At 51.4% G+C, this 26,733-nt stretch overlaps 11 protein-coding genes across 11 annotated transcripts; 4 read left to right on the forward strand and 7 right to left on the reverse strand.

Annotated features, from left to right (window-relative positions):
- Positions 1-4: 4 nt before the first annotated feature.
- On the reverse strand, positions 5-1,627 carry K460DRAFT_373713 (P-loop containing nucleoside triphosphate hydrolase protein; the record flags this gene model as incomplete). Its single annotated transcript, XM_040934603.1, has 1 exon — positions 5-1,627. The coding sequence occupies one exon, from the start codon at positions 1,625-1,627 to the stop codon at positions 5-7; it is 1,623 nt and encodes a 540-aa protein (XP_040794353.1).
- Positions 1,628-1,940: 313 nt separating this feature from the next.
- K460DRAFT_401802 (PLP-dependent transferase) lies at positions 1,941-3,280 on the forward strand (the record flags this gene model as incomplete). The annotated part of the gene is made up of 2 exons (XM_040936458.1): positions 1,941-2,014; positions 2,065-3,280. 2 exons carry the CDS (start codon positions 1,941-1,943, stop codon positions 3,278-3,280), a joined length of 1,290 nt encoding a protein of 429 aa, XP_040794354.1.
- Positions 3,281-3,686: 406 nt separating this feature from the next.
- Positions 3,687-4,679, forward strand: K460DRAFT_401803 (uncharacterized protein; the record flags this gene model as incomplete). The annotated part of the gene is made up of 1 exon (XM_040936459.1): positions 3,687-4,679. The coding sequence occupies one exon, from the start codon at positions 3,687-3,689 to the stop codon at positions 4,677-4,679; it is 993 nt and encodes a 330-aa protein (XP_040794355.1).
- Positions 4,680-4,881: 202 nt separating this feature from the next.
- Positions 4,882-5,191, reverse strand: K460DRAFT_362543 (uncharacterized protein). Its single transcript, XM_040932662.1, has one exon. It carries the CDS (start codon positions 5,156-5,158, stop codon positions 4,973-4,975), a length of 186 nt encoding a protein of 61 aa, XP_040794356.1. The 5' UTR covers positions 5,159-5,191; the 3' UTR covers positions 4,882-4,972.
- A 183-nt stretch (positions 5,192-5,374) lies between these two features.
- Positions 5,375-5,821, reverse strand: K460DRAFT_267621 (uncharacterized protein; the record flags this gene model as incomplete). Its single annotated transcript, XM_040927528.1, has 1 exon — positions 5,375-5,821. A coding segment is annotated over one exon (447 nt), but the record flags the coding sequence as incomplete, so codon positions are not given.
- Positions 5,822-6,299: 478 nt separating this feature from the next.
- Positions 6,300-7,775, reverse strand: K460DRAFT_273981 (diphthamide biosynthesis protein 1; the record flags this gene model as incomplete). Its single annotated transcript, XM_040927922.1, has 2 exons — positions 6,300-7,540; positions 7,595-7,775. The coding sequence occupies 2 exons, from the start codon at positions 7,773-7,775 to the stop codon at positions 6,300-6,302; spliced, it is 1,422 nt and encodes a 473-aa protein (XP_040794358.1).
- A 1,550-nt stretch (positions 7,776-9,325) lies between these two features.
- On the forward strand, positions 9,326-10,729 carry K460DRAFT_41392 (uncharacterized protein). The gene is made up of 3 exons (XM_040937641.1): positions 9,326-10,007; positions 10,056-10,536; positions 10,591-10,729. Exons 1-2 carry the CDS (start codon positions 9,414-9,416, stop codon positions 10,449-10,451), a joined length of 990 nt encoding a protein of 329 aa, XP_040794359.1. The 5' UTR covers positions 9,326-9,413; the 3' UTR covers positions 10,452-10,536; positions 10,591-10,729.
- On the reverse strand, positions 10,693-12,422 carry K460DRAFT_413310 (carbohydrate esterase family 9 protein). The gene is made up of 2 exons (XM_040937600.1): positions 12,031-12,422; positions 10,693-11,862 (listed from the first exon to the last, which is right to left on the reverse strand). Exons 1-2 carry the CDS (start codon positions 12,361-12,363, stop codon positions 10,954-10,956), a joined length of 1,242 nt encoding a protein of 413 aa, XP_040794360.1. The 5' UTR covers positions 12,364-12,422; the 3' UTR covers positions 10,693-10,953.
- Positions 12,423-12,561: 139 nt separating this feature from the next.
- Positions 12,562-17,005, forward strand: K460DRAFT_413311 (uncharacterized protein). The gene is made up of 5 exons (XM_040937601.1): positions 12,562-13,239; positions 13,287-13,661; positions 13,717-14,377; positions 14,428-16,701; positions 16,757-17,005. The coding sequence occupies exons 1-5, from the start codon at positions 12,892-12,894 to the stop codon at positions 16,768-16,770; spliced, it is 3,672 nt and encodes a 1,223-aa protein (XP_040794361.1). The 5' UTR covers positions 12,562-12,891; the 3' UTR covers positions 16,771-17,005.
- Positions 17,006-20,836: 3,831 nt separating this feature from the next.
- On the reverse strand, positions 20,837-21,069 carry K460DRAFT_401809 (uncharacterized protein; the record flags this gene model as incomplete). Its single annotated transcript, XM_040936460.1, has 2 exons — positions 20,837-20,854; positions 20,905-21,069. The coding sequence occupies 2 exons, from the start codon at positions 21,067-21,069 to the stop codon at positions 20,837-20,839; spliced, it is 183 nt and encodes a 60-aa protein (XP_040794362.1).
- An 859-nt stretch (positions 21,070-21,928) lies between these two features.
- Positions 21,929-26,552, reverse strand: K460DRAFT_373721 (P-loop containing nucleoside triphosphate hydrolase protein; the record flags this gene model as incomplete). The annotated part of the gene is made up of 7 exons (XM_040934604.1): positions 21,929-24,482; positions 24,581-25,675; positions 25,721-25,823; positions 25,888-25,935; positions 25,986-26,238; positions 26,293-26,341; positions 26,392-26,552. The coding sequence occupies 7 exons, from the start codon at positions 26,550-26,552 to the stop codon at positions 21,929-21,931; spliced, it is 4,263 nt and encodes a 1,420-aa protein (XP_040794363.1).
- Positions 26,553-26,733: the final 181 nt, after the last annotated feature.

Raw genomic sequence — 26,733 nt, forward strand, 5'->3', positions numbered from 1 at the left:
GATCTCAGTCGTCTAGTTCTGGCACCAACTCATCGTCTTCAATTAAGTCGGGGTCAATCTTACTCCCAAGGTCTCCGCCTTCGAGGAACGATCTACCCTTCAGCCCCTCGGGCAGGTAGTCCTGCTTCACCTTTCCATCAAGATAATGCGGGTTATATTTGTAACCTTCTCCATAGCCCATATCTTTCATGAGCTTCGTCGGTGCATTCCGTAGGTGGTGGGGTATTGGCAAGGCAGCAATGCCTGGCTCATGAAGTGCGTCCATGGCACTATTCAATCCTCTGTATGCACGTGTCGACTTTGGGGCGAGGGAGAGCGCAGTAACGGCGTGGGCGAGGTTGATACGGCACTCTGGCATTCCAATTTTCTCGCATGCGGAGTAGGTGGCTGTCGCAAGCGACAACATAGTGTTGTCTGCCAGCCCAACGTCCTCGGATGCAACGACGATAAGGCGACGGGCGATGTACCGTGGGTCCTCGCCAGACTCCAACATTCGTGCCAAGTAGTAGAGGGCAGCATCTGCGTCGGATCCTCGTATTGATTTGTGTAGTGCGGATATGCTGTCGTAGTGCTGATCGCCGGCGCGGTCGTAGACGAGGGTCTTGGTAAGGCTTTGTTGTATCTTCTCCTTGGTCATGTCGGGGTTTTTGGAGAGGCTCATGGCGAGCTCGAGGAGGTTGAGGGCAGTACGGGCATCGCCGTCTGAGAAGCGGGCGAAGTACTCTAGCATGGACTGATCGAGGATCGGTGATGTGCAGTTTTCGGCTGCCATGGCGCGTTCGAGTATCCGGACGAGGTCCTGCTCTTTCAGGTCGTCCAGGGTGAAGGTTCGACATCGCGATAGGAGTGCGGAGATGACTTTGAAGGACGGGTTCTCTGTAGTCGCTGCAATTAAAGTAATGGTGCCGGACTCGACTGGCCCGAGAAAGGCATCCTGTTGTGTCTTGGAGAAGCGGTGTAGCTCGTCGCAGAAGACGATTGTTTTCCGACCAGCGAGCTGCAGGTCCTTGGCTGCCTCTGCAAATATCCTCCTCACTTCCTCCAGCTTTGTACTGGTGCTGTTGATTTCGACGAAGCGCGCGCCCGAGGTATTTGCGATGAGTCGAGCAATGGTCGTCTTGCCTGTTCCTGGGCGGCCCCAGAGCACCATGGACGGCAGTTTGCCCTCATCCACCATTCCGCGTAAAATGCCACCGGGCCCTACGAGCTCTTGTCCGCATACGTGGTCTAGGCTCGTCGGGCGCATGCGCTCTGCGAGAGGCATAGCATCCTCGACTGCCTTCAGCCGCCGTGCCCTCTTAGGGGCGGAGGGCGACTGTTCCCCAATTGCCGGGCCATCCGCAGCCTCTTCGAAGGATCGTTTCGTGCCTAGTGGCGTCTTTGGTCGCTCCACGCGCTGGGTCGCTGACGGCGCCACTGGGGGTGACGATGTCGGGTTGCGGTTTCTTTGCGTGGTAGTTGGCGGCTTTAAGCTGCGCGCTCCTGGCGTGAAGAAGCTGTGCGTGAGCGTCTTTGCCGGGTTGGGGGTGCCATGTTGATCGATGACATGTTCGGCACAGCCGCTGTCGAGGTGCTCATTGATTCTCTCGTCCTTGACTTCCTTATTGCACACGGGACAAGCAACCATGTCGTCGTGGAATGGACAGGTTAATTTACGCGACGCGATTATTTTCTGGGGTAACGCGATCTCTGGCCGTCATCGGCGCAAGCTCGGGGCTGGGTCCCGCTTGATGACGGCAGACGGCGGGCTTCGATGGTGAAGCACGCAATTGATGACCGGGGTATTCGCTCGCATTTTGCTGCATGCCTCGCAAACTCACCCGCGCTGTAGACTTGCCATGCGGAGCATTGTGACTCGGTCTCTCAAATCTGTACGCGCTTCGACATTGAAACCTACAACCCCCCTCGCGAGCCCCGCCAACCTCACCCCTCTGCGCGCCATGTCTGCGACCACGCGACGAGCAGACCCCTTCAAGCCCGCGGCGAGAGTCGCAGGGCAGAAGCAGGATGTTTGGTATTTACATTGATCTCTCAGCATGCCAGAGACGATGGCTGATTATTCAGGTCCATCGTCAACGAAGCAGCAGCAGCGTCGCCTGTCCAGCCCATCGTGAACATGGGCCAGGGCTTCTTTGGCTACAACCCGCCCAAATTCGTCCTCGATGCCGCAAAGGCTGCCCTCGATACCGTCGACTGCAACCAGTACTCGCCCACAAAAGGCCGCCCGCGGTTAAAGAAGGCCATCGCAGACGCCTACTCGCCCTTCTTCGGCCGCACCATAGATCCGGACAAGGAGGTGACCATTACGACGGGCGCAAATGAGGGCATGCTATCAGCCTTCATGGGCTTCCTCGAACAAGGCGACGAAGTCATTGTCTTTGAGCCCTTCTTCGATCAGTACATCAGCAACATCGAGATGCCGGGTGGGAAAGTCGTCTACGTGCCCATGCACCCCCCGAAGGAAGGTGCTACAAAGACGACCTCGGCAGCAGAGTGGCGCCTCGACGTAAAAGAGCTCGAGGCAGCAATCACGCCAAAGACGCGCATGATTGTACTGAACTCACCACACAATCCCATTGGCAAGGTCTTCTCCAAAGAAGAGCTCCAAGCCATCGGTGACATTTGCGTAAAGCACAACATCATCATTCTCTCTGACGAAGTCTACGACCGCTTATACTACGTCCCATTCACACGCATTGCCACTCTTTCCCCGGAAATCGCCAAACTCACTCTAACAGTAGGCTCAGGAGGCAAGAACTTCTACGCCACAGGGTGGAGAGTCGGCTGGCTGATCGGCCCCGAGCATCTGATCAAATACGTCAGCGCAGCGCATACCCGCATTTGCTATAGCAGTGTCTCGCCTCTGCAAGAAGCAACCGCCATTGGTTTCGAGCAAGCCGAGGCACACAACTTCTGGGACGAGTCCAAGAGAGAGATGAAGGCCAAGATGGACAAATTCACTGCCATCTTCGACGAGCTGAACCTGCCATACTCTGATCCTGAAGGTGGGTACTTCGTCTTGGTGAACATGTCCAAGGTCAAACTACCAGAGGACTACGACTTCCCACCACATGTGGCGGAACGCCCACGTGATTTCAAATTGTCGTGGTTCTTGATCAAAGAAGTCGGTGTTGCCGCAATTCCACCAACCGAGTTCTTCACCCCAGGCAATGCGCATATTGTCGAGGACTGGCTGAGGTTTGCCGTGTGTAAGAACGATGATGTACTCGACACCGCCATGGAGCGGCTGAGGGGTTTGAAGAAGTACATCAAAGAGTAGAAAGATACCTTGAATGAACAAAAGTTTACGCCACCCTCGACGACTTGACACAGTGAAGAAACCACTTTATGATCGAACAAGAGTGTTTCCTGTGGACTATGAGAATGATGAGCTCCTCTCTCATCAACTCATATGCTACACAAAGAAACTAAGCCTGCGCTCCCATTTCGCTTTCGTCGCTTTCAAATCACGTGCCTTTGCCCAAGTTTCGGACGAGGCTGCTCAGAGCAAGGCAATGTGGCGGAGGGCTCCTCGATTGTACTCCAATAATGCGTCACCACGTCATCTAAATGCAGTGTTCCCAAGGCTGGGAGAGTAATAAGTATTCCGTCCGATCTCCCTCGCCATTAATCTTAAACTTCGCCTATCACTTTGACCTTCAGAGCGTTCGAACCCGAAATCCACAATGCAAACAGATTTTACCTGGACAGAGTGGTGTATCGCTCCTGATCCACATGATCTGATAGCCCGATTCTTGGCTGAACCGCTCAGAGACCACTCTCAGTTCTTCGCAGCCTTCCTGAGCGGAGTTACGGATAAGAATTCGAATTGCTCTTATCTCGTCGACCAGTTTGCCTGGTTGGCTGAGTTTTATGACACCAGCAATCCCAGCCTTGCGAACAGTATCGCAATGTTCAATCAAGACCCAAACCAGATGACTACGATATTGAAAGAATACGTCCGCCGGAAGACATGTCGTATTCTCGTTGAAAGGCATCTAACCGACGAGTACGACGGTGTATCCCAAGATCCCAGTACGGTACTGGTGGCGCTTGACGAGGCAGGCAACTTCTGGAGCAGCTCAGATGGCCAAATAACCTGCCAACGCGTCAGTCAATTCTGCAATTACTTTGGATGCCATAATTCATCAGCCATCTACGCCAATGTCGATAATCTCCAACAGCTTGCGCGCTCACGGCGTTCTCATCAAGAGGCGTACCTTCTGAGCCGTGTGGAGCAGCTTACGCAAGAGAACACTAGGCTCAAGAGCCAGAAGACGCAACACAGCCAGATCATCACATCAATTATATATCGACACGCTTTGGAACAGCTTTGCGCCAATACCCATGTTCCTTATCCTAAAAACCCGGGGCGGCCCAATACGACGGAACGCTGGCAACAATTCTGGGACAATGCCTCTAGAAGCGGAACGCGTAGTTCCCCTTTAGCAACATTGAGGAACGATCCTCAGCTGATATGGGCCCAGGTCCGGGATGCTGGGCGGAACTTATTTGGCACGTTGAGCGCAAATATCCATCAGTATAATGAGCATGAGTATGAATTTGATATTGGCGAGTGGGCGAACGCAATCATAGTCGGCAAAGTGTTGCAAGCTATTAAGCCAAATCTGCAGCCTGGAGCTGGAGTCGATTGGAAGACAGAGCAGGGTCGTTATTGACGTACAGTATTGCCCCCTTTGTAGCGTAATCTCTCATAAGTGGATATCTGTGTTACAACCAGCGCTTGGCTGAACGGACAAGGATATGTTATCTGTCAGCGATGTAAGAGTTTAATAATACAATTAAACAGTTTAACGGCTAGGTTGCCTCAATAGTACTTGTTTACGCGGAGCTAATAGCTTTGATGACGCAGCCATCTGCCATTTGGGGCTATGTCTCTGAAGCTATCTATTCGCGCGAAATGCCCGCTTCTCTCTTTAATCACGCTTGCTGGGTTCATGCGCTCGCCCTTTCAGTTCGCCCAACGTTTTTTCTGACCCTTACCTATTGTCTTTGCTCCTGCCTTCTCTCCAGGCTCCTGTGCGGGCACGCACTGCGGACAATACCACTCTTCTTCCTCACTCAATTCATCATGGATACCCACACAATCACCGTGGTACCACTGGACCGGGCAGTCCTCATTCTCACATAAGACCATCAGGCGGCCGTTATCAGGTTGGCGGCATGTACACCATGGGGTATGATCGTGGACAAGATTTTCGGTTTGTTGAGGCTGGGATGCTAGTTGCGATGCAGCCTGTGTGAGAGGTGAGATGGAGGCAAGAGGTGTAAGGCGGAGGATAGGCTTCGTGGTTGCTGTTGCCTCGATGTTGGGATCTGGCTTGGGAAATAGTGAAGGCATCTTTCCCCTAAGCCAATCCTCTTCCTTAACGAAGCCCCCTGCTTGCCACCTTCCCTTCTCGATAACATACCTCTGTCTAACCTCGCCCTCCACATTCACCAACTCGACACACCTCTCCAGGAGTGCCGCTCCACTATGCGTCTGCAAGTGGGCCTGTGCTGACGTCTTCATCGCGTGGTTAGCTTCGCCCAAGCTCTTGAACCCCCCGACGAAGAACTGCTCGGTTTTGGACTCGTCATTGCAATTCCGGGCCACATACATTCCGTAGTGTACCAGCGGCCCGTAAGCATAGTTCCGTTCTAGCCAGTCTTTTTCGCGTATCCAGATGGTAGCACCCTGTGCGTCTATGCCATCCGAGAAAATAGTGTCGATATCGTAGTGTAATCGGACAATGTGAAAGCTGTCAATGATCTTGAAGACGCTGTCTGTGACTATCTCTCGCGTAGCTCCCCAGTGGGGATTTTGGTCAATTTGAGCGGTCGCGTGTGTGAGCATTGCGTTGTAGGTAGTGTTCCAGTCCGCTGCAATGTTGACGAGTTGGGGCTCCTTGTCAGTAGAACTGCTGGGGTAGGCGTGAAGGTATACACCATATTGTCTGGTCTCGCCTAGGTCTAGTTGGGGTGCGGGCTGTCGAACGTAGTGTTGGGCCATGGCAGAGTCTTAATACTGCTGATGGCCGTTATCGGGTGCTTTCTCTTTTGACGTGTAGCTGATGGTGTTTTTAGTGTCGGGGAATTGGGGCTGAGCGTAACGTGCTGGTGAAGTTGCTGGTCGTTAAATTTGCAGCCGACGTCCTTACACTCGAAGTGAAACATCGGTATTGATATACCCACAAGGAGGTCAGGTGGCCGTTTGTTGTTTCACTTGACAGATTGTCTCGCCGTGGAGGATTTCGGTGAAAGAGCGCGAAAGGAAAGCGACCACGGTTTGGTCAACTCTATCCTCTAATCTCTACGGCCCTAACATGATCCACCGTCGTCCGGCCTAGCCCTTCTTTCGCGTAGAAATCCATAGGATATAGGCTCCCTTTTTCCCTCTCTGCAACCTTCCTCTGTACACCGTCTTCATCCAACCAGGGTGCGTCTTTCACCCCAAGCGTGACAAGAGCCTCATAAGGACTCAGCAATGGCCTAGGGAATGCGTAGCCCCAATCGATGCTTAATCTAGGGCATGCAATCTGTACCCATGCTTCAACGTCCGACATCATTGCTAGCTTTCCGGGGAAGATCTCTGACATGAGTAAATTCACACACTTGATGCCCTGCCGCGCAAGCTCGTTCTCAATGAGCGTCAGTGTGTGTGGGTTGCCTTGTCGGCCTAGAGAACCGAGGATAATGCCCCATGTGCGTGCCTTCCGAGCTGTTAAAATAGCGGTCCGACGAAGGTCGTACAGTGAATCATGCTCGTATGTCTCGTGGGTGAGACGCCGTGAGTAGGGATCATAGCGGTAGGCGGGGAGTGTTGGATTTGCGATCATGGCGCTTTCGAGATGGAAGCGCCCGTCACCGAGGTACAGAATCAGATCGGCAACCTCCTCTTCTTTGCCTCTTGCGTTGAGCTGCCCTGGCTTGATAGTCATAGACGGCGACGTACAGCCCAGGATCTCACCCTTCGACAGCGGTGATATTTGCGGGACGATTGGGTTATAGCCCTCCCTTCGCAGTATCGGCACAATGCCATGTATTGTAGCGTTGAACTGAATAGTCCCCACGAGCGCGATAGTTCTTCCCGTGGGAAAATTCTCTGTGATCGTGTTGATGAGGTGCGTTGTGTCAATGCTAATGGAAACGAAGATGTACAGGGTTGCAATCTTGGTCACAGCAACCGGTATCAGACAGCTATGCGCGTAGTGTATAAGAAGGTCACAGCCTAGGGCTCGTGCTGTGTAGTCATCTATACAACATGCACCGTATGTGACATCGCCCATTATCAACGTCGAAGTCCCAGGACAGAAACGCGTCAAGATGTCGGATATCGTAGTCGCGAACAGGAGCAGGCCCTCCGGGAACTGCAGCGCTATTGACTTCGCGCCCGATGTTCGTATGCGGTGAATGCATTTGTGAACTTCGAAGTTATAGTTTGGAGGCAGGAGGGCGATCGCATCGTTGATCTCCCGGTCGTGGAGTATCGACTCAGGTATTGCGTTCAAGGCGCGTGCTGTACGGCGAGGCTGTGCAACTGATGCATGTTAGCTTCGTGATGCACCCTTGAATCGACACTGGCTCCTCACACCTTGTATCGCGCTTGAGTCCTCGATGTTCGCGTTGGCATCGACCTGCTGCTCGCCCGGCTTCTCTGCTGTCTTTCTTCCTACAAACCGCCTTTTGGGTTGTCTCGGGATGGCAACAGGCTCTTCTGATATCCCCTCCTCTACCTCGGGCCCCAGATTACTCGCTGCTCTGTCGTCCTCCATCGTGTGCGCGTCGTGTTCGAGCGTGTCGTGTGTTGAAGTGGGATGAAATTCTGGTGGGGCAAATAACTTTTTGGTAGGGCTGAACTTCGCTCAGGAACCCCAACCTTTGTCCTCCTACCCAGGCTTCGTCTTTACTCATCACTTGCAGCGTGAACGGTCAAAAACGAAGAAGACTTGCCTTCAAGCATCTCCTACAACCATAGTGAAGCCGTTAATACATGGGCGCTTGCAAATTAACGCCTTTGCACCCTTTCTGGGCGTTCAATTGTACCCAGGCTGTCCTACCAGCGATAGGCGACAACAAACAAGTCGTCGACATATTTAAACGGTAGAATTAGCAAACGATATGATCGATGAGATGTCACATATGTACCTCTGGTCGCTCCTACACCTGCTGCTAAGCCCAACGAAGGCATCCGGAACACCCTTTCCGCCACACGAAGCATACGCCACAAGTCAGTTTTTTATACTTTGTTGAAATTGACACCGACTCTGGTAGACCTGCTAACTCCGCACTCTGCAGTGCAGGAATAGTGCACATCCTTCCTCGTTCAGTCATATCCCTTTTAATTCCATTCGTACTTCGCTCGCCTTGGATTGCCCTCCTACCTTTCGAAGGTATGTCTGACATTCACACCTATCACGACAAGCACACAGGGAATTTTGTTCTCGATGATATCAAAAAGGGTATCGCTGCTCTTCCTGTTGAGGATCTAGATAAAATAGCGCCATATAAACCTGAAGTAGTCGCTCAAGCTTCCGGAGACCACGCTGTCATCCGCCTTCGAGAGAAGACGGACGACAGTTTGCACTGATCATACCCAGTCGCACTGTCCATGTATGCATGGTCAACGAGAGTCTCCATACACTAGATCGTGCCATCTATACCCTTTATGCCCTTTGGCTTCGGGCTTCTCAGCATATTTATGCCCTGCCAGACTTATGCTATCGACGCGTTCCTGATTACCGCAGCTGCAGCATTCGATTTCATGCGCTCCATCTTCTGTGCTTTTGTGCCGCTGATTAGCCCCTAGATATATGACCGTTTCGGTCTGGGGTGGGGTAAATTGTTGTTGGACATTCTAGCGTTGCTGGTGACTCCAGTTCCATTTGCGTTCTTGAAGTGGGGAGGTACGATTAGGAAGAGGTGGGCACTGGAATTGTTATATATGCGGTGAAGTGTTCAATTGTTACTTTATAGTTCTACCGCGGTAGGAGGCATACCGTTCGCTTTCGAATTAGTCATGTCTCATGGTTTACATGATCTGTTGTGCAGGAATATGCGCTCCTTCACGTCGAATGCGAAGTTGGGGTGAGGTAACGATAGTGATAACCACTCGACGTAGGCAGCCGAGCCTTGCCTCGCTACAACAAGCACGCTGCCATGGATAGCAGTAGGACCTTCTTTCACACAGTTAAGCGGCATTATTGCAATCAAGCCGCCGTGCACTCGCATCGTGTTGACGCGCTTTCCCGTTTCAGTTAGTGCGTGTTTGCGATGCTCTTTCCTTTCCAAAGTTCTCACATGCAGGCTCGCGAACTCCTGCCTTGTTTTTAACCCACCTTACATCTCAACGTAACCTTTCTTCTCGTCGAACTGTCACTTTACGCCCCACGCATATATGCCTTCAGGCAGCTATGTGCTACATCAACTGGAGACCGAATGATTGGAGCTATTCACCTTCATCGCCCTATCCTAGGCCCTCTCCTCGTTTGGCCTGGGCTGCACCCGTCGACATCCTGGAATTTGGAGCGAGCATAGAAGCATATTCCACACAGTTGCGTCAAATTAACACTTTACGCCTATGCCATCGGTTCCGAACAGGACCATTGTCTGAGCTGCCCCAGGAAGTTCTCGACCACATCATCAGTTCTCTACACAACATGCAGAAAGCAGCGACCAAGCCTAAGTGGGAGAGGAGCTTTGCTTGTTTCAACAATACTTGTACTCGAGGACATCATTTTCCTCCGTACTCCAAGGCACTCGACGAAGCATGGAACTTGATCATGGACGACATGGGCAGTGAAGATAGTTGGACTTATAAGGATGACCCATCAGAGGAAGATAAGGTATCCATGCTTGAAGATTATCTTGATGGTAATACCGAAATCTTTGTAGAGTGGGCAGCGGATCTTCATAGCGACGAGCAGGATAGGTGGTTGGACATGCTCTGCCCTTGCAAATCCGCTGTCCCTAATGGAAACGAGGCGAATTTCGCGCAGCTCAATAACGTAAGGTCTTTATAAACTGCTTCAGATGTGATGCTAACAACTTTTTAGATTCTGAGAACTCATTTCGGTGTGGAGGCGATTGTTCTACACGAAGTGCTATCGGGCAACGTGCAGTCATTTTTACCCGAAGACACATTTCAAGGCGACTGCATATATTATACCTCCTGCTTCCTGGCTCTCACTCAGGATATGGAGACTGAGTCTAAATCACATGGCCGCACATCTACGCACAAAAACAACCTCTTTCTCAAACCTGGCAACCACCTTGCGTTCCACCAAGTCCTTGATCCGGCGCGATTCAACCTCACGGAAGATCAGAGACTTCGCTTCACCAGGGCGATGAGAACCCTCGATTTGCAACCATACTATCACTTGAGCGAGCTTGAAACGATAGTTACGTCGGCTACCCAAGACGACGCTTTATGGGCTATTTGCGACTGTTAGCTGCCAGGATGTCCGGCGCCGTCGAATGAAGCCCGAAGCGTTAAAAGGACCAAGCTCCAACAGTACATTCAGTCGAAGAATCAAGGTAACCGATGCAGCTTCAGTGTTCGAGTGATTCAAGTACTGATGATTGTGCCAGACCTCGTCAAACAGCCTTGGCCACAATTGATGAACATCGCCACCTCAGATGCCGTGGCGCCAAGCTATGTAACAGCTTGAGAAACGGTATTCTCATGCATGTGAGGATAAGCACAAGGATTTCGATTGCTATCAACTCGAAGTATCATACGAATCACCATCGTCTGTTGTTTCCAACCCCTGTACGCACGATTCTGAAGGACGCAATTTGACACTGGGCTCGCTGAACTACTACGGTCTTAAACCCTTTCCGCGGTATTGAACAACAAACTCTTCGAGATGAATCACAGACGGATTAGGGAGGACAGTAACTGTATGATATAAACACACGAGGATCTGCTCCATGTCCGTATGAGAAGACCGACTAGCCCCTCGTCTCTCCGTCATCCTCTCGTGCTCGTATTTCTTCCTCCTTGTCCCACACCTTGCTTCCGTTAATCCATGTCTGCAACACCTCCCCTTGCTCACTGAGCACCGTCAAATCTGCCTTCCTCCCTTCCTTCAACACACCTCTCCCACCTTTCTCATTAATCCCCATGAAAGCTGCCACATTCTCCGTTACCGTGCCCACCGCCTCGGCAATCCCGCACCCAGACCATTTCATCAAGTTCCTCACACTCTGTTGGAGTGGTATGCACCCTCCAATCAATGTATCCGTGCCTGCGATTGTCACTCGTGTACCGCTTTTGACTTGTTCAAAGGGAATCTGAGAGTGGCCGGGGTGTGTGCCGTCCGGGAGGGATGCGAGCTCTATACTATCGGTTATAAGGATTGAGCGTCTGGCATTGGAGCGGTGGAGGATGGAGACAGTGGATGGGTGAAGGTGCTCGCCATCTGCGATGATGGAGTAGTAAGGTGGTGTCGGGTTGTGCGTTCTAGGGAGGGATATTAGGCCAGCGAGTCCTGGTGCTCGGGATGCAAGAGCTGGCATGGCGTTCAGTGTATGCGTTAAGCCGGTGGCGCCAGCCCGCATTCCGAGTAGTCCTTCCTCATACGAGGCGGTGGAGTGGCCCATGGAGACCTTGATGCCCTGTGACGTTAATGTCTTGATGAGTTCCGCCGAGTGTGGAAGTTCAGGAGCGAGAGTCACGAGCTTGACGCAGTCTTCAAGGTTACTCGTGCCGTAGATGGAATTTGGTGAAGTAGTGCATGCTTGAAAGAGCGAAGAAGTGTGTGCACCCTTCTTGGATGGATGTAGATAAGGCCCTTCCACATGAGCTCCGAGGAGGGAGGCGGACTTGTATATTGAGCGCGGCTTGAGAGAGGGGAGTATCTGTGGTATGTTAGTTGGGGTCTATAACAACAGTAAACTTGCTTTGGTTGATCCATTTCATTCTCTTCTCAGTGAAACAGGTGTTGAGGACCTTGAGCAGTCTTTTCTGTACATAGGTATCATAGCTTCGTAGTAGACTATGTTTGAAACATGCAAATATGTTCTGACCTTCTGGAAGTCTTCACCCTTCACTGTAGGTATCGTCGCCCAGAAGCCCGTCACACCCTGACTCGCATAGTATCCTGCTATGTCGTCGATCTTACTCGAGTAGCTCTTTTCATCGTCAAAATGGGTGAAATGGAAACCATTGGCACCATTCGTGTGAAGCTCCAAGAATCCAGGAGCGATGATATTGTCATCCAAATCTACGGCTTCGCCGCCAATGTACCCTTCTCTTTTCAAGATCAGGCCCGTCTCGTCTGAGATGACGAGGTGATCCTCAACAAGCTCGCCATTGAGGACGTAGCGGCAATTCGTGAAGAGAGTGAACCAGCCCGACATAATTCCAGGCCGGCACAATAACAGTGCCGAGTCCTTGGTCACGGTAGCGGGAATCCTCCTGGACAGGAGAGGGCCAGATGTGATCGTGGGTCGTCCCAAGAGGGATTAAACGATCTGCCCCGCGGCTGCAGGGGGCTGCGGTTGGCCAAAGCTCCATGGGACGATCAGTGAATCCCTACGTCACTCAACGATTCCGTTCTCATGCCAGGATTGTCTAGCTGTGGGAAAACAGCCACAGTGGAGAATTGCTAGTTTTGTCCTGCAGCAGGAGGTGTGTCTTGCGCAAAAGGCATCGCGGTTACTCCTTTTACACAGACGCGGATGTGCATACGTCATTGTGTCCCCGCGCGGCTTCTTTCAATCATATTCCCTGATTGCCCAACATCCCCACCTCTGTCGACTATTTCCCTTCCCCTCACCCACAGGGTTTCGCAATCCTTCCTCAATATCCCCAATTGCGCTTGGGTGAGGCCTGCTCCAACGTCTTCAGCCCTGACCTAGGTCCCTCGCAGAGGAGAGCAGCACGTTATGGCGGACCAACAGCAAACCAAGCCCGGGGGCCATTACTCTGGCCACAACCCCATCCCCACCGTGAAGCAGTTTGTCGAGAATTTGGACAGGGACAAGAAGAGCAGAGACAAGAAACTGGATGAACAGGCGGCACTGAACAAGCAGCAACAGAAACAGCCGACGGCTGCAAAGGTTGATGCGCAACCACACCACGCACCGCAGAAGCAGGTCAAAGGAACCGAGCAGACGGTTACGGATCCGACTACTGGCAACGAGGTCGTTATCGCGGATGTTAGCAAAGAGATGATGAAGGAAGTCGATGATCCGCATCTAGTTGTGCCCAACGCCAACTTGAGCAAAGACACGGTACGTACACTGACGACAATTGCATGTATTGCGACTGACAATATCAGCCCATCAAAACAGATCCTACCCAGTCGCTCGAAGACTACAAATACAACCAAGATGTAACAGCCCCACCAGATCCAGTCGCCGAAGGCACTACCACGGACGTACCCATTCACGGGGAAAAGACGAATGTTCTCTTCCACCCTACTCCGTCCGTGAGTTATGAGCCAACATTCAAGAGGCTGGAGCAGCGTGCTACGATATTATGTGCCGCAATACTTGTTGGGACCATCGTCGTCGGCAAGCTGTTTGGCGGTGCGCTCAAGGGCCTGATACCACTAGCCATGTGCTTGTCGTCTGGAGTTTTCCTGTGGATGAAGGAGGTTGTTCGCAGCGGCAGGGAGGTCGAGTGGGACAGCGAACATACCCGAGGTCAAATGGTGGGTGGATAACTTCGAAAAGATCCATCGTTGAAAACTACTAATGTGCTTGCAGGCTGCTCTTAACCTTTTACCTGAATCGGTGGAATGGATGAACACGCTACTCGCCATTGTATGGGGCTTAATCAACCCCGACATGTTTCAAGGCGTAGCCGATATGCTTGAGGATGTGATGCAGGCCTCAGTACCAGGCATCATCGAGAATGTCCGTGTCGCCGAGATCAACCAGGGCAGCAATCCTCTGCGCATCCTCAGCTTGCGAGCACTTCCTGATGCTCACATGGGGGATATGAAGAAGGCTATCCATGAAGAGAACAAGAAGACGAAAGACCCGCAAGAGGCAGCCGCGGACGAGGAAGGCGGTGACTTCTACAACCTGGAAGTATCGTTCGCATACCACGCCAAACCTAGCGGCAAGCGAGCATCGGAGAAGGCACGTAACATGCACATGCAGCTCGTGTTCTACCTAGGGATTAAAGGTCTCTTTGGAGTACCCCTGCCCATCTTCGTCGAGCTACAAGGCCTCGTAGGAACTGTCCGCCTCCGGATGAATATGACACCTGAACCGCCATTCTTGAAGACTTTGACATTCACATTGATGGGTGCCCCACAAGTAACGGCTGGGTGCACACCGATGATGGAGAAAGGTCCCAATATTTTGAACCTCCCATTGATCAGCAACTTTGTCAACTACGCCATCAAGGCAGCAGCAAGCAGTACGTAACATTTTCTTCAGCGACTAACTATAGTGCGCTAACAGCTTCAGTGTATGTCGCGCCTAAGTCCATGTCCATTGACATGAGAGCCATCCTTCAAGGCGACTCGGTCCAGAAGGACACAGAAGCTCTCGGAGTACTATGGATCCGTATTCACCGCGCTGTTGGCTTGAGCAAGCAAGATCGACGAGGATCGAAGCATGGTGGCAGCGATCCGTACATCACACTTGCCTTCTCTAAATACGGCAAACCAATGTACTGCACCCGCGTTATCACTGATGACCTCAACCCTATTTGGGAGGAAACTGCTGCTCTACTCGTCGGCCCCGAACTCATCAAAGCGGATGAGAACCTCAGCGTGGAACTGTGGGACTCTGATCGGCACACATCTGATGATATCGTCGGCAAAGTTGAGCTCTCAATGCAGAAAATGATCCAGCACCCTGGAAAGATGTACCCGCAGGTTTCGAAGCTCGCAGGTGCGTCAGCTGAGAGCGAAATGCCCGGAGAGTTGCATTGGGAAATTGGCTACTTTAGCAAGCCGAAATTCAGGAAGGAGTTGAGGACGGATGGCAAGAACAGAGCACTACCAGATGAGCTGAAGAATGACCCTAAGCTGCAAGATGATAAGGGTGTTATCAACTCCGAGGAAGATGACGCTGTCATGCATACCCCTCCTGATCCCCTTTGGCCCAGTGGCGTCTGCAGTGTTGTCGTCCACCAGATCGTCAACCTTGAGCTGGAGAACATCAAGGGCACCACCGGAAACCATAAGGGACGCGAGTACGAACCTGCAAAGCCCTACGGTGAGGCCAAGGAAGAGGTCGGCGGAGACCTTCCCACCAGCTACTGCACCATCCTATACAATGACGAGCTGGTCTATCGGACACGTGCAAAAGCGGTGTCATCGCAGCCAATCTTCAATGCAGGAACGGAACGGTTTGTACGCGACTGGCGCTCGGCTATCATCACTGTCACCGTACGCGATCAGCGAAACCGGGAGCATGACCCCATTCTGGGTGTTGTGCCCCTCAAGCTATCTGACATTCTCGAGACTTCGTCGCAAGTCACGCGCTGGTATCCTTTGGATGGCGGCATTGGATTCGGCCGTATACGAATCTCTCTTCTCTTCCGTAGCATCGAGACGCGCCTGCCTCCTCAGATGCTTGGCTGGGATGTCGGCACCTTTGAGTTCCGTTCTCAGCGCATCCTTGCGCTCAACTATGCACACAGTCCCAAACTACGCTTGCGCACTGGCGGCAGTACTGGTAAGCTCGGTCGTGCCCATGCTCACAAGCTAGACGAAGGAGACGGCTACTACTTTGACCTTGAGGAACAAAACGGAAGGGACAATATTCGTCTACCGGTAAAGCATCGTTATAGGTCACCAATCGTGTTCGAGTTCCATGTCGCCAATCACCGCAAACCGGATGCATACGCTGTAATTTGGCTACAACACTTCATCGATAACGAGGACGCCGACATCAACATCCCGATCTGGACTACGGCTCACCCCGCTCGCCTTACTCAGAACTATATCACGGAACACAATTGCGATAAAGAACCTGGACTAGAAGACCTCAAGGAGGTTGGCCGTCTCCAGTTCCGTGCACGTTTCAAGGCCGGCACTGACGAGTCGCACGCGGCGTTCGTTACTGATAACGACACTCGCGAGACCTACGAGACCTGGGAAGCCTGCCTTACAGAAGGTGTGCGCAACCGCAAGGTCGAGAAGGAGCTGCCGGAGCGTGTCCAACAGCTACATGAGCAATCATTGACCGCAGGACGCGACATTCTGAAGAACGCTGACGACGAAGAGAAGCGAAAGTGGCTCACAAAGGACGGCCAAGACTGGTCTGGTGCGTTCGGAGAGAATCCCAAGGCATACATGAACACCAAGGGACAGAAGAGGAGAGAACCAGGCGTTGAGGAGCCGCTACACGACCGTTTCCACCCCTCTGACAACGAGGAGAACGACGACGACGACGATAACTCTGATTCCTCCTCTGACCTCGGTATTGAAGATGCAAGCAGTGCCGGTATCAAGCACCAGTCCACAGACTTATCACCCAGTGGCAATCCTCGTGCTTCTGAGTCCACAGCGCGTACCGATACCACTGCCACAACGAACGGATCTACTGCATCAAGCAAGTCTATCGACAAGCAAAACAAGCGGACGGAGGAGAGGAAGCACCGTGGACTGATGCAGTGGAAGCCAGCGCGGAATGCGAGGTTTGCGAAGAACCAGGCGTCGATCGGTATGGCCAAGCTTAAGAAGAAGGTTACCGGAGGTCTGGAGGGAAGGCAACCTGGTGTTGAGACTGGTGAGTGCTTATTCTATACTTTAGGGTGGGAATGTTTGACTGACTTGATTCACAGAAACTGGGACCTAATTCAACACCCTAACCTTGGGCTTCAGTAGGCGGGAGGAATATGTGAGACATTGGAACTAGTCCTTGACATCACTTCAGGGACATGGATAGGGGCGGACTCGCCAGCAAAAACGGTTAATGAACCTTTCTCCTAAACTTTTCACGACGGCAACTGCATGCTTGGGCAAACATCCGGGGTAATGAAATAAGGAATGTATAACTACCTAATGGAATTTTTTGTACAAGCTTCTCCCCTTCCTCTGTTATTGTTGGCCCACTCATGGGATCACTCGTCATACGGCCTTGATATCCTCACCATTACTTTATCTGAGTTCGACGGTATTGGTGCGACACCGCATCAAAGGCGAGGATTGACTTTTTGAGGGGCATTGGGCAGAAAGAGGATAGAAGCAAAGACCCGGAGGTTCGTAAAGATTGTCGACGTGGGCAAGCAGCGTGCCGTGGACGTGAGGGGTGAGGCATGGATGGGCGTTTGTTGCGGTCAAGTGCTCGTATTACGGAATTCATTCTTCCTGCGGGTGCTCCAGCGTGATTACGCCGACTCGCATACGCTTATCCTCTGGTACTAGGAAATTGGGATGGTCGGCTCCCGTGGTGACGAGATTGGACTTGTACTGCTCTTCGAACTCTGTTGATCCGAACACACACGACGGCGCTTAAAAACAAGCTTAGCTGCAGACCCGGTCACAGTCCAGGATTGAGCCATGCCATTCTGCGAACCAGATCCTAGAAATACCAACAGCCGCAGAGCCTGGGCACTCGCTGCCGCGAGGGTCTTTGCGCACTTCTCCGATCCCGAACCAGAAGAGGGTTGCCGCCTCTAGTCGAGACAACATCATCAGACTCAGCACCTTGCCCCGAAAATCGCACTGCCTTGTGCATCTCTGCTGACAGCTAGCTAAGTTGAATCATTTTTTCCTTATCAGGTTTTCCTTCGCCTTGGAGATTTATGACCACTGGTTTCCGCCCTCGTTCCGACACTCCGGTCACCAAGGCAGCTTCCTCGCTTCGCCAACCTCAAGCTATGCAGTCCGGCGCTAAATGCGGCACGAAACTCGCCATTTCCTGTGCGACCCGGTTCGCTAACAAGCCACGATTCGACCAGGTTAGATTTGTGATTTGGAGGGCTGAGAGCTGTGCCGCGCGCTAGCAAGCATGGCGACCGAAGCGCCTTGTACAGTTGCCGGATTGGTGAGCGCCTCGACGGATAGGTGAGACAGTTTTACTTTCGATGATCTCACTCGGAGATGGAACGGATAATTCCATACACTATGTGGAGAGTTGTTGCAAATCGGGGCGACAATGCCGTTGTTTGATAGTGGACTTGGGGGCTGTCGAGAAATGGCCTGACGGACAGGACGTGATATGCCCGCAGCAAAGAGACCAGACCGCATAAGCGCTCTGCTCTCGCAAAGTGGAAATGTTCCCACATGATGCTTCAGATTCCGACAGGGTGGATGCGAATATGGAGAGCAGCCGTGCATGTGATTGAGGAGCGATGTGCTGCAGTTGTTGCCAGGATAGTCAGGAAGCAAGGAGTCGAACCAAAAGCTGTGTGACACGATCGCTTGCCTTCAAGGATTTTGGCAGAGCCCGACATGCCTCGGATGTGTTGGAGGTGTTGGATATGTAATCATTTGCTTTTGCTCGGGCCTTTCGGTTGAGGTGCATATGCAGCCTTAGTTGCACCAAGCGTGTACACCGTTCGCATCGGGCTTGCATGCATGGAATCGCGGTCACATGTTTTGACGACACTTGATAGGTTGACCAAAAAATGGTGCCTTCACGACCGGTATTGCTGTCCTTGGTACAGATTGAGAGTTGCTCCAGCAGCCTGAAGCTGGTCAGTATGTTTCATCTTTACTCCAACTCTTGGGGAAGCAATTTGCCTTCCTACTTCCGGAAACCCTTAATCCACTATTTTAACTCAGCTATACGTAGTCGTATCCGTAAGCAATGAGGATAGTTCCTCCTGCTGTCAGGAGCGGGTCTGGATAGTTGCCGGCGGCGCAGTCAGGGAGAGGCTTGCGTCGGGTGTGACGTGAAGGAATCCGCCCATTTGCCGCCTTTTGGCCTGAGGCGCGAGGCGCGAAGGATGACCTGATGCAGAGCGGCAGGCGTTGATGTGCATGCGATTTGTTGGGGTCGCAGCACCGGTCGACGCCTTCGCGGAGCCCGGACGTTCTTTACTATGCCTGCGGGATGACGGTCGACCGGGTGTGATACAATGGTTCTTGTTTTCAGGGCACCGTGATACCTGGAGTCATGCGCTCGTTGACTTGCTTGAGTCTGTTTGGTCATCGCGTGTGGTTAGGTTGAAGCGGAAAGCTCTTCCGGTTCCATAATTTACTGCTCAGGTTTTGCTTTGATGATGATGTAGCAGTGCATAGCTTCCTGTTGCAAGTATAGGATATCTTCTTCCTTAGATAGCAGTGTCTTAGTTAGACGTAAGTTCTTGTCTAGTAGTTCCCCCAAGCTAATTCCCTCTGAAAGATAAGCTTGTAGTGGTTGCTGATCGTCTGATCGCATACTGGGAACAGGCTTGAGAGGCCATGTGCATCTGGCCGCTTTGACGAGGGCTGAACGTCTGCGGTGCAGTCAATCACACCCAATAGGGGTCTGTGACCTGCTAGCTACTGGTGCAGCTCATAATTCGCTCCTCCACTGGCCTTCGAGTCTGATGACTGTAATAATCTCGGGGCTATTCTTTGGTAAGTTTTGTCCATGTTGAGGATACGTACTTCAGATCTGGGAGATTCCTTGAGAATAATGGTAGTTGCTTATCACCAAACTTGGCATACGCGGTGCCCATTGTTGTTCGAGAAGTGTGCGCTGCATTCCAACAAGTAGCGATGCTTTGATGCCCGGTCAATCGGGTGTTGGAATGCGGAGGCGTACTAGCTCAGTGATTGCGGAATGTGGTAATCCCTTCCATATAGCGCCCTCCTGACATCCGCAACCTAGAAATATGGTAAGACCTTTAATTCACGCAGCATTGAAGTCTCGCGATGCTTGAACTCAGCAAACACGCGAGAATGAGGACTGTCTGCATGTCGATTTGGCGAGCACAAGGCGAATGGAGACCGCTTTCGTAGGAGTAGACGGCCCTTCCATCCCCTGAATACCGGCCCGAGGTGGAGTTTCGGTGTGCGTGTCATCCGAACAGCTAGCACGTAAGACTGTGTGTGCATGGTTGAATTTTGTTGAGTCGAAGTGAGACATTGAATTGAGCCAGGTTTGTGAAAGCATATAGGGAGATAGTTCGGGGCAAAGGCCACCCTGATCATGTCTGTAATTTGGGTTGGTATTTGCAAGGGGAAATTCTCCCGTGCCGTTTGTGGGTTGGTGACTACGCGTATGGCGCATGTGGTCTCCACGCGGAGGCACGATAGGGGCGCGGACTCCTAGGAAGCGTGCGGCTTCGGCTCCAGGTTATCGCACTTCTACAGGCAGCTGATCATGAGCCGTCCAGGCCAAGGAGCTTGTTGACGGGGGTGAAATGTGGAAACGCTCCCACATGGCCGCTACCGAAGCTGCTTCTGCCACCTTCCCCTGCTCCTGATATCTGCGATAGGATAGACCGGCCCATGTTACCATAGTCAAGTTTATTGAGGAAATCAGGCAATTCAGGTGGACAGGATGTGAATGCTGAAGAAGATTGATAGAAGTGTGTAAAACTTTGAACGTCACGCCTTACTGCTCTTGGACGGCTCCATCTTATTGAACGTCAAACGAATTGCCCCTCGCCACTCCAAATTCTCTTGCTAGCACTAAGCGGAGGCTCTACAATGCAGATTGTCACCAAGTCAGGTCAATAGATATCATATCCCACGTGCAGCACGTTGTTAAAAGAATGCATTTAATTATAGGTAACATTCCGTTACTGCTATAAGTAGTAAAGCAGTTGCTTGAACTAGACGTTCAGCTCCGCCAGCGCCTGACATAATCTTCAAAGTCCCACCCAGAAGTGACCGGTAAGAGAGCGTTCGGTCTTTAGGACCCCTTCCATCACCACAGAGCGAACGAAAATATACAGACTACTCGATGGGGTTCATCTACCAGACTTTCAGCGTCGGGGTGCGCACTAGTGCTACGTTAGTGGGTTGCGGAACCAAAGAACGGGCGATAACTGACTTGACAGTGGGCGCACAGCGAGCCGTTGACGGGAACCCAGCGATATTGTAGAGGATGCCCCTCACGATAGTTTGCGCATTGGAAGTATCCAGAGGGACCTCCCTCGGCCCCGGTGCTTCTTCCACCGGAAGGTTGCTGTGAGTTTTTCGAGCCTTCCGAAGACATAGTGGATACTAGTCAAAGTTGAACCGAGGAGTAATCGGAGAGGATGGTAGTGGAAGGTCTGAAGGTTACAAGATGAAGTAGAAGACTTGCTGAAGAATCTTTGCCAAGTTGCGATGATGTTCCTCCTACTGAAGGCTCGACTTGCTTTATAGTCGCACAAGATATCTTCCGCTTTCGAAGCTCTCATGCCAAATTGGTTTCCGCGCCTCAATCAAGAAACGTTAGACGAGCAACGCTTGCCAGGAAAACTGGCCCCTTCCGAGAGCAGTCACATTGCATCAGATTCGGGCTCGGCGAGAGGCCGTTAGGCTGTCTTGTAAAAACGGCGAGCGCCACACGGCACGAACGCCTCATTCCCACAATGACTCGTCCGACGGACACTTCTCTCAACTGTGCCTCCGCCACACAGCTGCCGACTAGGTTGCCATCAAAATGTCTTACCGTGGAGGAACTGTATCGCGACGTCGTTGTTCAAAGGTTTGGTCGCGTGTTCTGAGCTAATACCTTCGCTGACCGCCGCACACAGAAATTTTCCGTGAATCAAGTTGAGGACCCTTCATGATCTCACCATTACCATGTTCGAATCGATTTGAGAAATAGTGAAAGTTCGTTATTGAAGTCTCCGCCCGCCGTCAATGTTGCTGGTCGATGTCGTGCTGTTTCAGTCTCAACTTGCCAATGCCTTGCTCCGTCTGTCATAGATCACGACCCAACCCAAGAAGATACCCCATAGAGGAAGTGGAAACATAATGAAAAGGCTACTGATGGTATACGCGGACCTGCAGTATCAGATCCACGATCGACATCCATAGACTGCGTTTCAGCTACGCCGCATGCGTTGTCGTCGACTGACTCAAGACTAGTCTTCCACCATGACACCGCCGCCTTCTTCGGAATCGAAAAACACGTCATCCTCTTCACTATCCTCCATCACGGCATCTACCCCCCTCTCGAGTATCCCGACCGCCTTCCAGGCAGCGATTGTCTCAGCGCTCCACCTCTTCAGTCCCTCGACTATACCCCCGACGCTCTCCCCCCCTACTATGATTTGGCACCGATACATCTTGTTCATGCTCACATCGTCACCTTGATCGTGCTTGACCTGAACGTATTTAACGTTCTTCTCCACGGCAAGAATGCCCAAGCGCACCTTTGGGTGTGTGACGTCAACTTGATCACGCACGATACGGTCGACGCAGTCGACAATACCCAGCCGGCGGACAAACACTTCGCAGGCAGGAATACTGCCATGAGAATCCACGTATATGGCGCCTATGACGCTCTCTACGATATCAGAGAGGAACTTTGGCGCATCGATGAGAGCGAGGAGATGCCATGGAAATGTTGCATCATGCTCTAGTGCTGCAACTATCTGCTCTCTGGCATTCATGTGGTGATTCAGAGCGATGTCTCTCGCGGCAACGAGTTGTTGATTTCCGGATCTAAGGAACTGCCATAGAGCTCGATGGTGTACCTCTGGTTGCATAGTCGACTTGTTGGTGGTCTCGTCTTGTACTGTCGTTTCGAACATACTGTAGGTAAGGAAAGAGCCAGTGACTATCGCCGATCTTATAAGATGCATTGTGTGATGCGAGAGTTTCGACTCGAAGAGCCTCTTCGTGACGATGTAGTCGAGGACAGCATCGCCCAGGAATTCTAATCGTTCGTAGGAGCAATGTGCAGCGGGCCCAGTGTACGATGCATGGGTAAGGGCATCGAAGAGTAATGCCTTCTTCGTAAATTTGTATCCTACCAGACTCTCTACGATGGCTAAGCTATTTATCGTGTCTTGGGTAGGGGCCGCTTCGTAGAGTGCTTGATCGGCTTCCGGAATGGGTATCCAATCTTCCAGCGGTAACAATGTTTGGATGCAAGCGAATGCCTTGGGAAGGCCACCGACCACATACGAAGCACCGATGAGCGATTCAACTACATCGGCAACCAGTTTTGAGGACTTTTCTTCCTTTGACGGAGACCTGCTGTCAGTTAGAACCTGGTTAATACATTTGGCCCTCCACTTTGCCCCGGTAAAGCGTTTAGTGATGATGAATTGGTCAAGACCAGAAGCCAACGCTGCTCGGGCCAGGAACGCATTGCTAACGATTTTGCTTTTCTTTCCGGTAAGGAAGCTTTCTGGCCAAGTAAGGTTGTCTGCCATTAGGTGCACTGAGGCAATGAACTTCAAAATGGTATCTCCAAGGAACTCGAGTCTTTCATAGTTGTCTTCTTCGCCGGTTGCAGACGAAGTAAGTGCAGTGACAATGATTGGCAAGTCTGCCGATCTGAACGATATAGGCTTTAGCAGTGTTGTTCTGGCTGCCTCTGCGATCATGTGTACCTCGAATCTGTGCAATATTGAGGGAAACAGAAGCGCAAAGATAGAGTAAGAAGCAGGAAGCTTCCCCACGATGCATTCAGAAGCTGAAAGGTTCTCGCTTCTCGTGTATGCCTCGTTCTCGCGCTCGTTGTCTGGCACTGGATGAAGGAAGTCTCGTCGTTTGGGTAACCGGATTGCCTGGAGTTGAGTTTCTTCTACAGCTGACGTGTATTGAGGCCGAGATACATTGAGAGTTTTCAATATGTATTTCCGACCTTGATGTGTCACGAGGCCCCAGTCTGCTGGAACATTACAGCCTCCTATCGTAAGCTCTAGGGCTGACTGTTCACCTTCGGTTGAATTATGCCAGTTAGAAAGTGCATTGCTACTCAAGGTGCGGCCTGTTGGGTTGCATGGTGCAAGTAACCACAAGAAATCGTATGTGTCGTTCTCCATATAGAGTACGGACTGAAGGACCTTCCAGGTGATCGAGCGCAGTAATCGGATTTCAGAGTCAGTTAAAGTTATGTCAGGCAGCGATGAGCTCTTCACCATATACCGCTTTGTCTCGTTCCAATATAGCAGGATCTCTGGGATTGAGGGTATAAGACCTGGCGTCAGTAGTATCATACGCATTGGCTCTTCTTCGGATGGGCGCACCTCAAGCAGGGTACGATGCCACACGTGAGGATTATTCTGCTGGCATCGAGCAATTGATGGCCAAGGATCGAAGGTTGGCGACACCGCTACCACGGACGGCCTGGGATCTGAAAGGCCAGATTGTGCAGCCTGTTCATTCGCTTGATGTCGCGCAGGAAGCAGATTGTCATTCACTAGGCCAGCAAGATACAAGGCTTTGTATGCCTCAAATGCTGCATCCCTAATGGCCATTCGTTCTGTTCTCCAGCTCTTTAAGCTCTGGGCAGACCTAACTGTAGAATCGATCGAGGTGGGAAGTATGACTCTTGCGGTGGTTTGACCAAGTTGCTCGTCCAGAAATTCAAATTGCGGAGCTGTATTAACGAACGCCCCCGACCCCAGTGAAGCGCAGAAATGGTTGAGATGCTGAAAAGCGTTGTCGAGCGTCAGCAGTGCACTGGGACAAAAGTTAGTGCATGGTCGCGTTAGTTTGCTCCAAGTAGCACGCAAGCAAACAAATCCGGTTAGCCCGAAGGCTAGCCTAAGCAGACTTACCCAGTACTAGGGACCTCGAAAAAGCGTTCCCCATCTTCGTATTGTCGCTTGTCCTTTTCTGCCTGCTCGAAATTTCGCATGTCGTTCTCGTATGTCGCTTTCATTTCTGCTTCCAGCGACTGCCACGACCCGGATGATGGTACACTCCCAGTATCAGAGGTGAAAATGAAATACTTTGATTCCTGTTTTCTCGCTCTACCGCGTCGCTGTACAAAACTTTTCAGGTTCTTGGGCGGCTCGAAGCAGATGACTAGATGGCAACTGGACACATCAATGCCTTCCTCGAGTACACTCGTTGTAAGGATCAAGTTCGTTCTGCCCGCGCGGAAGTCCTCGAGAGTGGTTTGTTGATTTTTGGGCTCAGGAAAACTGGCAATGCTTGCTTTGCGTTTGCCGGATTGTGAAGTTCCGATGAAAGAACCAACCTGGAACAGTTCTCTCGTCCGTGGGTGAACACAAAGAATCTCGGCAAGGGCAGCTACCCACACGCGCTGCTCGACGAAAACAAGACCCGTGAATCCTGAATTATTATGGGCTTCGGCAGCCAATATGTCAACAAGTCTCGACACTTTCTGTGAGATATTGTCTAAAGACATCGGTGGAGCAAGCGTAAAGCTAGAGAATGGAAGCCGTTCGAGGATATTTAGGAGGTGTCGCTTTTCATCCACAGACGAGTCGAACAGTTGCTGATCGGAGGCGTGGACCATTGCCTCAAATTGTGTCATGCACTGATGCAGATACCATTCCATAGCCGATATCCCTAGTTCTTGTGCCATATTTTTCGCTTTGGAAATAAGGGTTCTCAGTTGATCACTACAATACGTCTTTCGACTTATAAGAGTCTTCTGCAGTTGTTTAGAGGTGTCGTACCCGTCATGTTGTTTTGCTAACAGGTCCACAACATATGGGTCGGTCATGAGATCATAGTTAGCAAATGCGCTCTCGAGTGCAAGGAGTAAATGGGAGCGTGTTTCGTTCAGTGGTTCGGCGCGGTAGCTAACCTGAACAAGTTCGGGTTTGTGAACGTATCGAATAAGGTCTGATCGATGGACCTTTGGTGTTTTAGCAGTGGCGTGCAGATTTTGCTCAATTTGCCTACTCTCATCAGGAGAATTCTGCAATGATGGAAGAATAATTTACTGAAGATCTTGCACAGTTGCTCTTGCCGTCTTTACCGGGCTTGCACTCAAGCCTAGAACTTTGGGTAGCGAACTGCAACCGCCTTCTACTCGATTAGTGTAGACTAGAAATTAAGGTACAAAGTCAGTATATGTCTTGCATGCAATTCGTAAACTAGGGTTACTTACATTCGGACATGATGAGGCGAGCAGGATGCTTCAGAGTACAGTGATGCGCTATGTACATATGAGCTATGAGAATACCGTGAGTTCAATAGTAGTCGTACCCTCATCGAATATGAGTAGAGCTAGCTTTCCCATTTTGACGAAACCATGGGTGAGAGCATCCAGTAGCACCTGATGCGTTGATAAAACGATGCGAACGCCGTGCAGCACTGCGTCCCAAATACTCTGCTCGGTCCAATGATCGATGCCGTCCTTTCCACAAAGTAGCTGAATGCCATAAGCAGGCAAGTTGGATCGGAAGACTTCATACTGCTGTTCGCATAGAGTGACTGTAGGTGCAAGAAACCATACCAGCTTGGTTCCATTAGACAAGTACTAGCTTAGGATGGAATGTGTAGATATCCGCACCTGGTCAGGCTGGCAAGTCTCCAGTTCCGCTCTTGTGCGGTCGATAGCACTGGCATCATATCAGCACTCTGAGGTGAAAGAATAGTCTGGAACAAGTACATGTGCGTCTTCCCGCTGCCAGTATCCATGACGACGATGATGTTCGACTTTAGGCTCTCTTCGACCATTTCAGCCTGGTATGGCCGTAAACGGAACGGCTCATCGGTCGATCCAGCTGTGAGGGTGCCTCCATCGTCAGTGTTCTCTTCAGGCGGATTCATCGCAGCAAGTGATGGCAACATGTGTATGGCTGCGAGCTTGATCGAGGTAGAAGAGGCTGGGTTCCAAAGGTAAGGGAAGACCGCGCTAGCCGAGTTGAGTGATATTACAGCCTGACAGCAAGTGCACCTAAGCGTATCAGCCTGGTAAGTAATAAAAATGAGAATTGTTTACACACGAGAC

This window comes from Cucurbitaria berberidis, assembly GCF_010015615.1.
Source record: "Cucurbitaria berberidis CBS 394.84 unplaced genomic scaffold K460scaffold_1, whole genome shotgun sequence".
Lineage (NCBI taxonomy): Eukaryota > Fungi > Ascomycota > Dothideomycetes > Pleosporales > Cucurbitariaceae > Cucurbitaria > Cucurbitaria berberidis.